We start from the raw sequence: 17,435 nt of genomic DNA on the forward strand, positions 1-17,435 counted from the left end.
TTCTATTTCTTCCTCACGTCCTCGCCCTCCAGAAGCCGGTACATGATCTCCGGCAGGTCCTTGAAGTAACTGAACTCGGAGAAGGACGCGAGGTTGCAGGCGAGTTTTGGGGTGGTGCTTGTGGAGCCAAAATGCCCCCATATGGAAGCCTTCCCTGTCGGACTTTCCAGTTCCAGGCCTTGGGGTTTGGATTCGGGTTCGGGTGGCGGCTGTGCGGTGGTGGTGGGTGAGGGTTTGTGGATCTCGGGAGGACCGAGAAGACTGGGAGGAGCCATGGCTCGATTTGTGTGACCTAGCTAGCTGTGAAACTAGAGAGGGAGAGAGGACGTAGATGAAGGAAGCAATGAGGGTAATAATGGCGGCGAGTTTGAGTGAGCTTAAGGTCCAGAATGGAGGTCGAGTTTGGGAGGAGCTCCAGTTTGGGGTGAGTTCAGAATGAAGGAGTCGAGCGAGACTAACATTAGGGTTTTCTGTTTCAGTTTTGGGGTTGGGCGCAATTTTATTTCTAAGTGTGAAAGTTTTGAGTTTTAGTACCCGCTTCTTCATTTCACTTAAAAGACTTAGCGCTTTTTGCAAAAATAGGTTCCCGCAAATTTTCGAACAAAACTTTTAACACCGGTCATTTTAAGAACCGATGTTAATGGTATACATTTAAATCGGTATTTTTCTAAAACGATGTTAACTTACTTTTTTACATCATGTGCAAGTCTGACCGATTTAAATGATGTGATGTAAATGAACAGATTTCTAGTAGTGATCTAATGTCTCAGGTTCAGCCATGAATTTCCTGACCTGCATGATTCACCCCTACACCATCGAATAGTGCATCGGGTTGCCACACAACAAACCCGGTAAGTTTATGAAAGCTTCTATGAGTAAAACTCAATCCAACAACCAAACAACTCACACTGATAATAAGGAAAACAACTCACACTTTGATTCCTGTCAAAAATGAATCGAAGGAAACAAATCACACTTTGATTCATTACAAACACGTAATAAAGGAAAGCAACTCACTCTTTGATTCCTTTCAAAAACAAATTGAAGGAAACAAGTCACACTTTGATTCCTTACAAAACACGTAATAAAGGAAAGCAACTCACTCTTTGATTCCTTTCAAAACGTAATAAAAGAAAGCAACTCACACCTTGGTTTCTATCAACATGAAATAAAGAAAGCAACTCACACCTTGATTCCTTTCAAATCGTAAATATGGAAAGCAATTCACTCCTTGATTCCTTAAAATACATACTCATGAGTTAGAAATAACCTTACTCCGTTACCTTATGAGATACACTGGTAGACAGACTAGAGCTCTAACTGAATCGTAACCACTCGCCCGGCCAAAGGCGTGGGTACTTGATTTACTGCCTAAGGTCACCCTGTGACCTTAATTCCTTAGGCATTTCTGTCCCTCAGAATAAAACATTTAAAGAAGTCGCACAGGACTCAAAATGTTACACAAATCTCAACGGTTTTCAAAACAATATAAATCAACATTTCTACAACCATTTGTTTTTCGAAAAGCCACGTACACCTCAAAACAATAAATGTGCACAATCATGCATATTGTTTTCATCAACCAACAAAATCACCAACACACACACACACACACACACACATATATATATACACACGTAGTCATCCACTTAGGAATGCCTACTAATACCAGCTATAGTTTATAGTTAAATAAATAACTCCCAAAACGATAAAGGTAACTTCATTCATAAATGAACATTGTGAGATTACTTACCTCGAAATTCCTGCTGCGTCTTCACATAACTAGATAACTTACAGAACGCACTCTGTCAAGCACCTAAGGAAAATATAGTCTCAGTTCAGTACACGAATCACAAAGTGATTTAAAGTTCGAATCCCCCAATCGAACTACAACCCGAAAGTAACGCCAATCAAGGAAAAACTTTATCCGAGACCACCAAAAGTCTTCAGAATACTCCTACGATCGATATGTCAAAACTACAAGTCGATCGAATGGTCGGATCCTCATGGATCGAAAACCGAGACAATCAAAAATGGTAAAAATCCTAACAAAATCATACAATCTCCAAAAATTATGTATTACATATCAAAATGTTCGTATCGACGAGTAGATGATATATAAAACCAGAAACTGCCGTTGACATGGCTGAAAACGCCGCCAAGCGCCACCATAGGTGGTGGTATACCGTCGCCGGCTAAACTCAAAATCACAACAATCCAACAGTCCAAAATGTACTTTATACCACGAGGATCAACTTTAATACCTGAGGTTTTGGCCAATTCGGCCTAGATCGGCCGAAATCAAGCTCGTAAGCTAGAACCAACTGTTCACCTATGGTTGCAGCTCCACAACAAGAATCGATCAAAACCACCACCAAGGATCGATAGAGGAGGCTTCTGCGAACTTAACAAGATTGGTTTCAAGCTCTCCCGTCGCCGGAATTGAGAGAACCAGTCGGGTCCGACAACTCCAATCTTCGCCACCTTGCTATATGCCGTCGTGGGTGAGAATCACCGCTAGAGACGACCGTAGAGAGGACCACACGGAGGAGGCGAAGCAATCTAGGTTGGTTTCACCGCCGCAGATCGCCGGAAAAAGGAACGCCGGCCGGCTTGGAAATCCGAATACAGGTCAGGTCGGTCATCGTTGAGGACAGAGAACAGAGGTTTTGGGTTTTCCAAAAAAGGCAACTTTCCAAAAATGAAAATAGTAGATTTCTGAAAACCTTTCATGAAGGAAGTTTTCAGCGAAACTCAACGTATAAAAAGTCAAACTTCAAGCCCCCCCCCCCTTCCCCTAAAACTATGCGTTTGAAATAAAAAATCGTCCGAAAATAAATGCACTTTACAAATGATATACGAATAAAGCATCGCACCCATAATTCGTACAACTGGTCCATTAGTAATTGCAATAATTAAATAACGAAAATTCAGGTCATCACAACCCACCTCATCATATTGATTAAAGAAGACAGGAAATCCAGTCCCTCGGACCAAAATTGCTAGAGCAACGCTAAGAAACCCTAGCGAGACTCTCCACCTCTCTCGAGAGTTTTTCATTTTTTTAAAAAACTTTTGAATAGGTATTACCTTGGCCTTCAATTCTCTGATATCAAGTTTCTTTACTTTCTGATTTAGTCTATAATAAACTGATGTATGACAAGATTTTAGCCAATTTCAACAAAAAATCTCAAAAGAAAGAAGCGTCTTCGCATTAAGAAGAATGATTTGAATATTGAAAATTGGTATTCAAATGGGTTTCTTAGTGATGAAATTAATCATAAATTACTCTTTTGGATATATCAGGATTCTTGAGCAAAATCTTAGTTGGGATTCCAAATACATATTTGTGTAATATTCTTTAGTATCTAGGATTCTATTTCCGACTTTTATTTAATGATGTTTAATTAGGTTTCCTAGTTTTAGACTATAATAAATTGTTCTTTTTGTTTTCTAGTTGTATTAGGTTTATGCTATGTGACCTATATAAGGCACCTCTTAGATTGTAATTTTCATTCAAGTTCTCAATAAAAATAAAAAAAATCAAATATTAGAGAAGTTTCTCTATGTTTCTGACGACTGTGCCTCGTAATTGCTAGTAGATTCTAGTTCATCTCATATGGGTTTCAACTCTTGACGGAGCCTACTGCTATCGTGTTCACGCTTTCCGCATCACTTTCTTTTATATATGTAAAGCCGGTAAGAAGATGACAAGTTGCAAGTTTTACATGGAAAATTAATTAGGTTGTGATATTATTGAAGATTGGACAATTATTAGGTTCACCCCTTGGGTGAATGAGCATATTCACCATCTCTTGCGATTAAGGTATAATAATTTTATAATTTTCTAATCCGACCATTCATGTTGTATAACGTAATACAAAAATTAGCTCTGTAAAAAACCAATCAAATTGAAGATCTTTTAGTTATTCATTTTTGTGAAATACATGGACGGTTCATCATAATAGTAGTAAGTGTTGTTAGAACCATCCATTTGTTTGAATCAATTAGATAATTAAACGATTTCTGATTCGATTGATTTTTTATAGAGATGATCTTTAAAGGCTATTTAAAATATGGACCGTTGGATTATGAATTTATTAAGTAAAAGTATGTTAATCGACAATGGAGGTGAATATGCTCGTTCACCCTAGAGGTGAATCTAAGAATTGTTCTTGAAGATTTGGTTACATAGAAAATATGTACGTAGCATTGATTCTGTATTTAAAAATTTGAAACTTTCAGTTAATTTTTTATTTTTTACTTATTTATTTTGAGTGAGTGGGAGGGTTAAGCAGGTCTTACTAATATTAATGCATAAAATTAGTAAGACCTTCATTTCTAGCTTTTGTCTGGTACCGAGTTTAGCTTACAATAGTGTACAAAGAAGTCTTTATTAGACTAATTAATGTACGTACTGGTAGCCTCGATCAGCTCTTGATCATACATATCAGTTCAGTTCTATCTCCTTATTGCATTCTTTGGCTTCGATTCTCTTGTATAGAAATCCTTTAGCAATCCAAACGTACAAGCAGAAATTCAACGCGCTCAGTCCTGCGATTACCGAATAAAAGTAATCCAGGTGAGATCGATTGATATTGTTAGTAATCCATTTTTCACCACCCTTTGAGCTGATTGCTTGCACCAAAGTTATTATCCCATTGCTTAAGAAGAATCCAACCCCAACAACACTGAGGTAAAATGCTGCTCCCAAGCTTCTCATTGCCTCTGGCATTTGATCATAGAACAACTCTTGCATTCCAACAAATGCAAATGCATCAGACAAACCACATATCATGTACTGAGGAATTAACCACCATACTCTCATTGGTACTATTGCTTTCGGATTGTCCAGGAGGTTGTGATCTCTTACAATCTTTACCCTTTTGGTCTCTACCACAGCTGCAACAACCATGCTCATGATGGAGATTAATAGGCCAGTGCCGATTCTTTGTAGGATGGTAATTCCTGATGAATGTCCTGTGAATTTTCGAGCAATGGGGACAAAAACACGGTCATAGATTGGAATGGCAACAACAATGGTGAGGCCAACAAAGATTTGGAGTGAAGCCTGGGGAAGTTGAATTGATCCGATTGTTCGGATCATTGTGCTTCCTTGCTTGGTGAAGAAGGTCTGCACAAAGGATTGGACTACTGCAAACATTAAGCAGCACATCCATATGGGAATGAGGCACAGGAGGAGCTTCACTTGTTCCACTTGATTTAGTGAACATAATCTCCAAGGATTTGTGGTCTCGCTTGATGCATCCTGGTGGTCAATCATCATTGCCTTGTCCAAAAATCTAGAGTTTTCAACTAGTAAGCTTAATTACAACTCAAGGAGACATAGGAAAAAAAAATAAAAAAAGAAGAAGAAGAAAAAGAAGACATTATCATGAACTAAAAGAGTTCGTAAGGAAAATTCTTAGGTTCACCCTTGGGGTGAATAAACATATTCACCCTTTATTGTGCTTATTCACCCTTTATTGTGATTAATGCATTTCAACTTTATAATTTTCTAAGAACAATTCTTAGGTTACCCCTAGGGTGAACAAGCATATTCACCCACATTGTCGATTAATATACTTTAACTTAATAAATTCATAATCCAAAAGTTCATATCTTAAATAAACCTTTAAAGACAATTTCTGTGAAAAATCAATCGAATCAGAAATCGTTTAATTATCTAATTGAATCAAACAAATGGATGGTTCTAAGAACATTTACTACTATTATATATGATGAACCGTCCATGTATTTCATAGAAATGAATAACTAAAAGGTCTTCAATTTGATTGGTTTTTTACAGAGCTAATCTTTGTATTACATTATACAACATGAATGGTCGGATTAGAATTATAAAGTTATTATGCCTTAATCGCAAGAGATGATGAATATGCTCATTCACCCAAGGGGTGTACCTAATAATTGTCCATTTTCTAATCCAACCATTCATGTTGCATAACATCATACAAATATTATATCTGTAAAAAAATCAATCAAATTGAAGACCTTTTAGTTATTCATTTTTATAAAATACATGGACGGTTCATCATAATAGTAGTAAATACTGTTGTTAGAACCATCCATTTGTTTGATTCAATTAGATAATTAAACGATTTCTGATTCGATTGAATTTTTACAGAGATGATTTAGGGAAACTCTAATGAATGGTAACTAGTAAGAAAGCACCATTCGTAATGGTGACTAGTAAAATTGACGAATGGTAACTAAAAGAGTTTCTAATGGTATCATGGATTTATATTATTTCAGTATGAGGGTGCATAGAGTCCCCAGTGTTCTTAATTAGTCAAACTTATATGATTAACAAAATTTGTAAAACGGAAGAGCATGTGATAATGATGGTTTGCAGTTTTTGTGTATACAGAAATGGAAAAAAGATAAGATAAGATATGATGACATGTCACGAGATGAAGGTGGTCACTTATTAAGCTAGTGGGATCAATCTAGATGTCAATTTTTTTATCTTAGTGTGGTCAACTATTTCAACTAGTTAGAGAAGACATAGGGGATAAAGAAAGAAAACGAAAGGCCAACAAATCAGAACTCGAAATGTATATAAGAGCAAATTAAAGTAAGACTAATACATGCAGTTTTGTGTATAAACCTGAATTGGTTGGTATGCACCAACGTAGTATGTGGCTGTTGCTGACAATACTCATCTAAATCTTGACCTGTTGTGACCTCCATGTGCTGCTTCCTGAGGGCGGCGACAAATACCTGGGCCACCTTGGTGAAGGGACTGCCCAAGGGTCCTTGCCTTCGGTATTTCTTGATTCCCAGCAGAAAGAGAATCAATGCCACCACCATGGAACCCGTGAGTATTCCAAACCCTGCCGCCCAGCTTACATTGTCCTGCAGCCAATATTTTGCAATAACTATTATGACATTAGAATTTTTGGGTAAATGTCTGGAAATTTGGCATTTTAAATTTTTTTTTTTTAATAATATTCAATGTAACCTCCCAGACCCAAAATAATAAATAAATATTCAATGGAACCTTCCTATATGTCAGCCAATACATATACCCTTCTCTAACAATTTTTCGTCCTCATTTTCTCTATTTGGTAGACGTTCATTTTGATAAAGTAATCTGGGGTTCACATCCAAAACCAATTGGCAATGGATGGAGTGACTCAAACCATTATAAACCCATAGGCAATGTCTCATTTTTCCCATGTGGGATGTATATATTCTCAACACGCCCCCGCACGTGTGGCGAATTTTCAAGCCATACACGTGGACAACTTTTGGGTGACGTGGAGCCCGTGTGGCGGTTTGGCATGCACACGTGGATAACCTCGCTCTGATACCATGATAAAGTAATCTGGAGTTCACATCCAAAACCAATTGGCAATGGATGGAGTGGCCCAAACCCTTATAAACCCATAGGCAAGATCTCATTTTTCCCATGTGAGATGTATATATTCTCAACACATTTATCTATACAATAATTCATGCTTGCCCAAAGTATCTTGTACGCAGACCGGTGCACACTACTATCAGCAAGGTAGCAGACTTGATTGGTAGTGCAACCAGAACATGGAAGCAAGATGTGTTGAATGAAAACTTTCAACCCGAGGCGCACGATGCTTGCCTTGAAAGTGACTGTCAAGTGTCAAGTCGCCATACAAGAGATTGGAGATGATGACTTTGAGCTCAATGAACATGCCAATCTTCTGCTAGACATCCACCACAGTCGACACTTTGTAAGGAACCTGGATTTTATTTTTACATCTAGAACTGCCAATGCAGTAGCACATAGGCTAGCTGCTATGGCTTATGAATTCAATACTGATAAGGTATGGATAGACCAAGCTCCAGTTTGTATTCTGGATGCTTTGACTTTTGATTTTAATCATCTTGATTAATCAATAAAGTTCTTGATGTTTTACTCAAAAAAAAATTTATCTATACAATATTTAAAAATAAAGGGGGGTAATACTTGATATATTTCTACAATGAACTGCGAGGGACAAGTAGATCTCAGCAACTTGTATTAAATTTTTAAATGCTGAAACTATAATAATTTAAAACTGTGCACTTATCATCAGCAGTCAAATGCACTTGTCTATTACAATCCCTAAAAAACGATTCCTTAAGTGACTGCTCTGTATTAACAATTATGCAAGTTTTTTTTTCCCCTGTTATTTGTGATTTAATTAATTGTTTACCCCTCTTTAGTAGTATTTAATTATTTATGTTAAAAAAATTCTGTTTCATAACTGATTCATATTTTATTTTTTCTATTTATACAAAAATTCATATATAGTTTCTTACTTTCTTGTGTTGAACTCAAACCTTTCACATATGACAATCGAACTGATTCATCTTTTGAGTATGTTTCATTACAAGAGTGTATTTTATGTATAGGACTTCCAAGTGTCATCTTACGTAACCACTAAAATATGGAAAGAGGAAAAGTACCTGGATATATATAACTACCATAACGGCAGAAGAGCCACCAACTACAATTCCCAAGTACCACCAGTTAAAGAAGGAGCTCTTCGCCTTTCTCTCCTCCGCCGAATCCTCAGAAAACTGGTCGGCCGCGAACGTCTGCACACATGGTTTATGCCCTGATAGCCCTAGTGACAGTAGGTAAAGCGCCACAAAGAACATTAATTTCCGCAGATGCAGTGGAATAGCTGAAACCGTTACGGTTAACAAACTCATTGCCTAAAGGACATAAAAAATATTAATAATCAGAGGCACATAACTAAAGGTCTGATTAGAAAATTAATTAAGTATCTGTTACCATGCAGTATATGATGGAGGAGACAAGGATGGTGTTGAATCTGCCGAGATAGGAATCAGCGATAAAGGCTCCGAGAATAGGGAGGAGAGATGAGACACCAATCCAAGTGTTGACGTTTTTGGCAGCTGTTGGGATTGGTTCATGGAGTTCATTTGTGAGGTAGGTGATGAGGTTACCAGCCAAGCCGAAGTAAGAAAATCTCTCTGCCATTTCAACAACTGAAACCCAGCCATAGAACGAAGATTAAAAAAAATTAAGAGACTACTTCTACGCAAACATGGAGAAGTAGCTAGAGGCTATAAATTGGCTTACAGATGATGAAGATGGCAGCACTCCAGCCACCTCTGGAAGATTTTTTTTGGCTGCTGATGTTCTTCTCAACATCTTCATCTTGAAGATGGCCCTTTGGAGAGTGAAAGCTGTCCATAAAACTTTAATATACTGGTGAAGGAATTGGGTGTTCGTTTTAATGCAATGGTTTTAGCTAGTGCTTGCCCTCTTCACTTTTGGGCATTCAATTATCTGAGTTGAAAGTATAGTAACTTTCAAGAGTTTTATTTGGAAAGATTATTAGGTAGGATAAGAGACGTAAAATTTTGATGTTCTGCTATATATAGGATAGAAATTTGGTGGGACGGGGTTAATTCCTAGTTTCCTACTGATCAAGCTCAACTCAGTGTCGACCACCAATATCATGGATACCAAACACATGAAGTTACTATGTAGCCTATGATCATAACTCATATCTCAACAATATCCATAACGTCCATCAGCACAAGATAAGACTCTTGTCACTATGAAAATGAAGTATATATATATAACACACTATAATTAGCTAGAATTCTTGCTAATTAACACCAATGGGTGATGTTGCCAACCAGTGGCGGATCCATGATGTAAATTTAGGGTGGGTTAATGTAAGGCTTGTTTATAAGAAATTTTTTTTCCCTATCAATATTACTTTCAAAAATTTTGAGACTAAATTTTAAATAAATACGAATAGAATTGCTGTAACTAACGAAAAACAGGGAGAAGAAATGTGGAAAGAGGAAAAAACAAGTAAGAAATTTTTAAGAAATAGTAATATAAAATATGGTAACAAAAGGGAAAAAAAAAAGGAAGAAAAAAATGGAGAAAGAACAAGAAAAAAAAAAACATGAACAAAAGAACAAAATGGGGTAGAACGCAAAAGAATTCATGCCTCCCAGAGAAAAAGGAAAATTCATATCACTTTGCCAACTCAACCATTCATGGCTTTATGAAATTTTGGCGCAAAAACTGTGTAATATATTAGAAGATTTTTGCCAACGTGGATACGCCCCTGTTGCCAACAAGAGCAGGCACTACTACAAATACTACCTATAAGGACACCCTACAAGGACGTCTTTTAGTTGAAGTGTCCTAAAATCCTTTTAAGGACGAGCCGGAAAAAAAACAGGGCAACAGAAGCCCTTTTTTGGCCAAAATTAAACTTTCCCACACAAAGGCGCTCTTTTTTTTGGGCCAAAAGTTAAACTCGATCCCTCTCCCTCTCCCTCTCCCTCTCTCTCGTTTCTCTCATTTTCCATCTCCTCTCGTCGAAGAACCAAATTGTGGATCTCAGATTCTTTAGCTCTGAGCCAAAAAAATTCACTCACCACGAATGGGTAATTTTCTCTCCCTTCGATCTGACTATGGCTTTTTCATTATGCTTTTTCCCAAATAGAAAATTTGGGAAATTTATCGGAGCTAACAGGCTCTCTCTCTCGTTGATTAAAACAGCTACCGATCTATCTCTGTTAGGTTTTCCAGTCCTTCAATTCCAGTGATTCAAAATTTAGTTGTATGTGTGGGTGTAAATTCGATTTAGGGATTTGAGGAGGAGTTGTTGGAGAAGGAGGTGACGAAGGCGGCGGAGTCGCTGTCGTCTCGCACACTTAACCCCACGAACCCAACACACCCATTTCTCCAGAACGCACTCAACTCCTCCGTCGTCGATTCCAAGACCAGTGTGTCGTTTCTGTAGGTCCTGGCAAGGACTCGGCGATTTCTGGGATTTGGGTTGATCCCTCTCTTATGGCAGTCCCTCATTCTTAAGGTTTTGTTTGCTCAGATCCCTTCGCCTCTTTGTCTATTTATTTTTTGATGTTATATCATTCTGATGCATTATTTTTAAACTTTTATGGATGATAACGTTGCCTCTTTACTTTTTGGAAGGAAAAGGATGTTCAGTGCTCCAAAAAGAAAAGATATATCCATGACCCAACAGTAATATATGAGATATCAGGTTGTGTATTTTAGTTGAGTTGTTCTTCAGTGCTAATTGTGTTGTGCCACAGAATGGTGGTGGGAGCTTTATACTAGCTCCATTTTCTCTTTTTGTTTAGTTTATAGTTGAGAGGAAAATAAAAAATACATCTATATTCCAGATAGTTTGCATCTCAGTGATTCTCTGATGAGTAATATGGCTTGATGTTTTGCTATTTTGTTTATTATTTTGCTAAAGTGCTTTGTCCTTGATTGCATGATATCTGATCCAGCAAAACAAGGAAATACAGTCCTAATTCCTGAACCATGTCCTTCCAGCTTCACAATTGACAAGAACAAGTGCATGCCACTTTCAATGGAGACCCAGAGGAATAATAAGGTGGGGTATTTACTGATCGAACACCTGTTCATGGACAATCAGCATATCCCTCTGGTTCTCCATCAAAAGCCGTATGCATTTCTCCTTATCAGAGACTCTCTGCTAATGTTCCTGTTCAACTTCATGAGAGGTTTCAAGGTCCGTCATACTCTTAACTTTCTCAGTTTCATCCATTTCATTGTAGCTGGTAGTTATTATGATTATAATGTTATATTAAATTCATTGTTGGCTCAGTGTGAGTGTGTGCTACTGCAGGTGAGAGTATCACTAGGTCCTCAGTTATAGAGAAACCTGGAGACCATGGAGAAGCACACTTAGTAGCTCTGGGTGAAACTAGAATTTCGTAAACCATTTCTAATATTAAGTTATGCTGGAGGGTAAGGAACATTTTTTCCCTTTGTGTTTTCCTTGCTTATTTGGCTAGTAGTCTTGGTTAAATTGTTTACCTGTTCTGGGTGGTCATTTTGTTTTTATTTGTCAAAATGAAGTTGAATAATCTGATAGCGGCAGGGGACATTTAGCATTGGAAATATTTGCCAATGATAACGTTTGAGAGCAAAATTTGGGAATATCTAGGTCGAAAATGCATCAGCCATGAAGACCGTCGATTGGTAATTTACATTCTCTGATTCTTGCTCAACTGTACGTTATTGATTACCCTAATCTGTATACAACTCTCATGCAAGACTATTGTAATTTAAGGTATACGCAGCCACTATGAATTCTTTCAAGAAGATGTAAAAATTATCAACATCATATATAAGTGCATTGGATATAAGTATGTTGGAAAGCCAATCACTATGTCCTTGCATCAAAGTAATCATCTGAGCCATTATGTAGCTAATTTTTAACTAATCATTTAGTTTGAAGATGCAAATCTTATCGATTAGTTTTAAACTTTACTCAGTTACTTCAGAGGTTAAAATATTGATTGTTAACTTCATAATTTACCCCATAATTGTTAGCTTCTTAATACAGGCACAAGCCTACCTTCGTATCCATTATTATATCTGCCTGATTTCCCTTTTATATTTTTGATGTATTATAGAGTTTTGATTGGGATTCTGGAAGCACACACGTCTATCATTGTTACGTCAACGTGGATGGGAGTTACAGATTCAAGGTTTGTATGCTTACCTCTCTGTTATAAGTTGAATGTTTTGTTTACATGTTTGCAAATGTATACACAGGAGGAGCAGAAGTTGATTATTAAGTGAAACAGTAATGTAGGTATTATATCTTAAAATGTGCTTTCAGTAAAACAATTGATCTACTGAAGAATCAGGTGGGATCCTGCTATTTTGTTGGATAATGCAGCTTTGTTGTTGGTTGGGAATTCCAGCTTGCTTATATCACTACAGTGCTGTATGATATCACTATGAATATCCTTGTTTGAATCTTATAGACTATGAAAGTATTACCCGTCCCCATTGTAAACTCATGAAGCATGACAAACTTATTAATGCATGGAAGTTTTGCATTAGATTTAGTGATTTCAGTTTGTTATTGTTCTTCCTCTCATGGAAGTTTTGCTGGTGGAACTTTATGTTCTTTGTATAATTCCTTTTTATGGAAACCACTAACTATTTTTTTACCTCTGACAGCCAGCCAGAACTGTTGATTTTGGCACCTGTGATCAATTAGTTCCAGAGGCATATCCAGATAAGGGTACTGTTATTTGACTTGATTCCCTCTGTAATTAATTAAACTGTAGATTAATGATGGCGCCCACATTTTCTACGGTTCCTAACTTAATTTTTTTTTGTTGCCTTTGGTTGATGGGCAATGTGCTATATTTCTTTGTCCTGCCAGATGAGGAGACAAATGGCTACTTGGCACAATTTTCGTCAACTGGTTTTACTGATATGGGGAACACAACTGATGAAGGTATTTACAGACATTTCTACAACATATTCAATATGCATCTATTTGCTTTTATTCATGGTGAGTGGTGAGTGCATCTATTTGTACTCCTCGAATTGATGGAAAGGAGTTCTTTCGTCAAGCCAGGTAGGTCTAATTACTTCAAATCTAATTGATTTCATGGTAGTGAGGTTTGAAACCGATTGAAATATAATGTAATATAGGAGCCACCTATCATATGAGCAGTTCAGTGCATTTCTGGCTTATTCATTGTGGAATAGTTTTGACTGGTGTTGTGAAATTTTAATTAAAACTCGCAAGCGCACGAATCGTCGTTAGTATAGTGTGCAAGTACGAGGTCGTTCCAACTGAGGATTGATAATCAATTTAAACCCTAACTCAATTAATTAATCCAAACACAAAATCACATAAACAATCAAGCAAAAGAAGATATGGTTTTAAGGTTTTCGACTAAACAAATAATGTGAAAATTAAAGAAAGAAAGAAAGAAACAAACAAATATTAATGATAAAACCTAGGGTTTCAAAATCAACCACTAACAATCATATTTATGTTTCGATGCAATTAACAGATTCTTTTATTTCGTTTGATGATAATTCCCGTATCTAAGTCCTTCTCAGGTACTCTTGACCATAGTTTTCCTTAAGTGTATGATGCTCTCCCTCTCGGGTAAAGATCTTATATCCTAACTATGCAGTTTATCCTTCTCAGGTATAAATTTAACATGCAAGACTCATTACGCTTTAGAAAACAAGGGAATCAAGCAAACCATTAGTCTTTCTCAAGTAATAATGTAATTTACCACACTTAATCACAAAAAGCTAATCAAATTATATTGCATCTCTGCTTCAAATTTGTCTTCCAATTACTATATGCAAAGCCCTAAGGTGATCAATCAAAGAACTTAAACATAAAGCATCAATTCAAATAGTGATTAAGCATTCATCATAAAGAAACTATAAATCCATCAATAAAACATCAAAGTACATAAAAAATCATGCTAGGGCATTATCCTAACTCTAGAAAAAGGTTTAACAAAAGATAACTAAGTAAAACATAGGAAAAACATAAAAATAATGGAAGGGGAAAAGAAAGGGAAAGATGGATGAGTCGTCTCTGCTCCTTAGGCATCTACATTGTGCTCCCGAGACTCTCTTCTCATGTAAATTCGTGCTCCCTTATATAGGGAAGATTTCTGCTCATCTTTGGCTTCATGTTTCCTTGTAAAACTTGGATTTAGATTCCTTTCTTCATTTGGAATGGGAAAAGCTTGAAATATCTCTTGTAAAAGTAGGAATAAGTTCCTCATTGAATCCTCATCTGAATTAACTTCCTTGAAACATTAGGATTGACCATCTTGTGCCACGGAACTTGAATTCTCCACGAATGGTTGTAAATTCCCGAGCAGATTTCCTGTCCGACCTATCTTCACTCAAATAATCATAACTTTCTTCAGAAATATTGAAATCGAGATCTGTAAAATTCTACAGAAAGTTGACATCCGTAGCTTTCCAATGATATAAGGCTCATTGTCTGATTCGATCTGAATAACTCCCAGTAATTCGGCAAAGTTGGATGTTCTGCACAGGCAGATTCTGGGACCTGGGCGTCTTTCAATCCTAGTTAGCTCATTTTAACTTCTTTTCTTCTCTTTATGAGACAAACCTACAAAAACACTATAACAACATAAATGACTCGAAATAAGGAGGACTAAGCATAAATACTAAGATTAAGAGGCAAAGAAATATAGGAAAATATGAGCACATCAACTGGTTGCTACATCTATGCAACTGAATATCTCGCTTATTCATTGATTACAAAAATAGTGAACAAACTTAGTAACTGAATTGCATATGGTTTTAGTTTTGGCTGCTAGGTATATAACACAAACCTTATAGCAAATACATTGTAGAAGTTATCTAAATTTCTGTTTATTGGCTTGTTTGTGTAGGTTCTTATTTTGGCAAGGACAAATCATTGGAGCTCAATCTATTCAAGGTTGATAGATCATACCTAATGAGAAAATTAGCATTGTAGTAACGTTACTTTTTTAATTTCATTTTGCAGTTGATTCTCCTTAGATCGGATCTTAATTTGTATACATATTGTATTAGTGTATTTTGGTGACTAAATTCATTTTGGCACTTTTAAGAATGCTTTTGATATATTTTTTTTTGGATGGTTTTCAACATTTAAGGACCCGGTTTGTGTGTCCTAGTAAGGTATACAGGACACAGTATTCTTGATATGGGAACACATTTTACGTGTCCTCTATTACATACAAGGACACTTTGGATTTTAAGGACACAGTTTAGGTGTCCTAGTAAGGTAAAGAGGACACATTTTTCTTGATATGAGAACACAGTTTATGTGTCCTCTATTGGATATGAGGACACTTTTTTTTTTCTTTAAGGACACAGTTTTAGTGTCCTTGTAGGGAAAAGAGGACTCTTTTCCAGTGTCCTTGTATATGACTTACAATGACTGCTGGATAGAGGACTCTTTTTTAGAGTGTCCTTAAATGTATTAGAGGACTCTTTTCCAGTGTCCTTAAATCATGTTTTTGTAGTAGTGAGGACTCATCATGACCAGGTTATGAAAATGCTGGATCGGAAAAAAGTCATGTTTCTAACGTAATTTGGCATTCGGTGACCTCACATTCTTAGCTAAAGGGCATGCTTATTTATGTTACGTTAGTGATTTTTTTTTTCTCTGAAGTATAAAAATGGAAGGCAAAGGCAGTGACTAAGGAACCATTTAATGTTCTGTTGCATCATTGTGGTTACTTGCTTGAGACAAACGGTTTATATTTCTATGGTTTAGTTATAGTGGCGATGTTTCTCTAGATTGTAGCCTGAGGGGTCTCTAATACGAATAGGGTGCGGCTATTGCCACCCTACGAACCACTTTGTTCACCCTACAACTTTCTGATTTATTGAAAGACCAAAATACCCTAAAATAGAATTACAATAAAGGATAATATCTTATTTGTTCAAGTAAATCCAGAATATGTGTCTGGCCCAAACTCCAGGTTACTTGACCTAGTGGTAATAGGGTTTTAATTAGAGATAATTTTGGAGAATATCTTAGAGATATCAATTCATTGTATGATTATCTTTCCTTGTACAATTCAGATTCTATGCATTGTAATCCTCTATATAAAGAGGCCCCTATTATCAATGAGAACACACAACAATTCTCTCCCAATTTCAGTTTTCTTTAAACACGTTATCAGCACGAAGCCCTTACCCTGAAACCCTAATTTCGTAGCCTTCAAACCCTAGCCACCACCGCCTCATATATTGAAGCCCTCAATCCCAAGATTCCAGAACCGGCAATGGAACCGCCAGAACAGACCAGAAAACCACCGAACCGGCCACCGGAAGTATTGAACCAGCCCTCCAAGAAGAAAAAAAGGGATCCCTGCATCGGTTCACCACCTTCCGGACCTTCGATTGCTACTAAATTTTGCCACAAGCAGCGCCTCGATCCTAGGATCAAGGAACCTGAAACAGAACTCTAAAAACCGGTCTAAAAGTTGCTGAACCGGCCTACAGAAAAACCGGTAGAAGAAAGAAAGAAAAAAAGGAAAAGAAGGCAGCCCAGAAGCCAACTGACACGGCCCACTGCCACGTCAGCATCCGGGACCCACTGCCACGTCATCACCGGACCCTAAAACCACGTCATCTCTGGACCCCACTGCCACGTCAACACCGGTCAACGCTGGTAAACTTTTCCGACCATTTTCCGGTGACTTTTCCGGGCACTTTTTCAGGCAATTTTTTCCGGTCAAATTTTCCGGCAACCTATTTCGAGGTATTTTTTTACTAAAAGTTCCCATTTTTGAAGTTTTTATTTCTCTTATCTTCTTTTTCTCGGGGACTTGCAAATTAAACTCCCTTCTTCTATCCCCCTTTCTTCATCATAGGGGAGACCTAATTAAGCCGCACTGTGAGGGTTCGTGCTCACTCCAAGCTTGGATCTTGTTGAGATCTCCAAACATAGATTTTGTAGAGAATTTATGATCGACCACTTACGTCATTGTTTCGATCTAATCCAATACCTCTTGGAATTGAATTTATGGAAGCGATTACGCTAATAAATTCCTAATTTCTTGGAAGCGATTACGCTCAGAAATTTTATATG

General features: G+C 37.1%; 2 protein-coding genes across 2 annotated transcripts; one reads left to right on the forward strand and one right to left on the reverse strand.

The window, feature by feature from the left end:
* Positions 1 to 4,308: 4,308 nt before the first annotated feature.
* Positions 4,309 to 9,545, reverse strand: LOC133718862 (protein NRT1/ PTR FAMILY 5.4-like). The gene is made up of 5 exons (XM_062145734.1): positions 9,092 to 9,545; positions 8,780 to 8,997; positions 8,449 to 8,700; positions 6,629 to 6,876; positions 4,309 to 5,303 (listed from the first exon to the last, which is right to left on the reverse strand). The coding sequence occupies exons 1-5, from the start codon at positions 9,204 to 9,206 to the stop codon at positions 4,451 to 4,453; spliced, it is 1,686 nt and encodes a 561-aa protein (XP_062001718.1). The 5' UTR covers positions 9,207 to 9,545; the 3' UTR covers positions 4,309 to 4,450.
* Positions 9,546 to 10,321: 776 nt separating this feature from the next.
* On the forward strand, positions 10,322 to 15,437 carry LOC133718863 (uncharacterized). The gene is made up of 10 exons (XM_062145736.1): positions 10,322 to 10,425; positions 10,629 to 10,856; positions 10,976 to 11,045; positions 11,299 to 11,543; positions 11,661 to 11,782; positions 11,894 to 12,016; positions 12,454 to 12,528; positions 13,010 to 13,073; positions 13,218 to 13,292; positions 15,241 to 15,437. The coding sequence occupies exons 6-10, from the start codon at positions 11,945 to 11,947 to the stop codon at positions 15,324 to 15,326; spliced, it is 372 nt and encodes a 123-aa protein (XP_062001720.1). The 5' UTR covers positions 10,322 to 10,425; positions 10,629 to 10,856; positions 10,976 to 11,045; positions 11,299 to 11,543; positions 11,661 to 11,782; positions 11,894 to 11,944; the 3' UTR covers positions 15,327 to 15,437.
* Positions 15,438 to 17,435: the final 1,998 nt, after the last annotated feature.

Source organism: Rosa rugosa, chromosome 6, assembly GCF_958449725.1.
Source record: "Rosa rugosa chromosome 6, drRosRugo1.1, whole genome shotgun sequence".
NCBI classification, from domain to species: Eukaryota; Viridiplantae; Streptophyta; class Magnoliopsida; order Rosales; family Rosaceae; genus Rosa; species Rosa rugosa.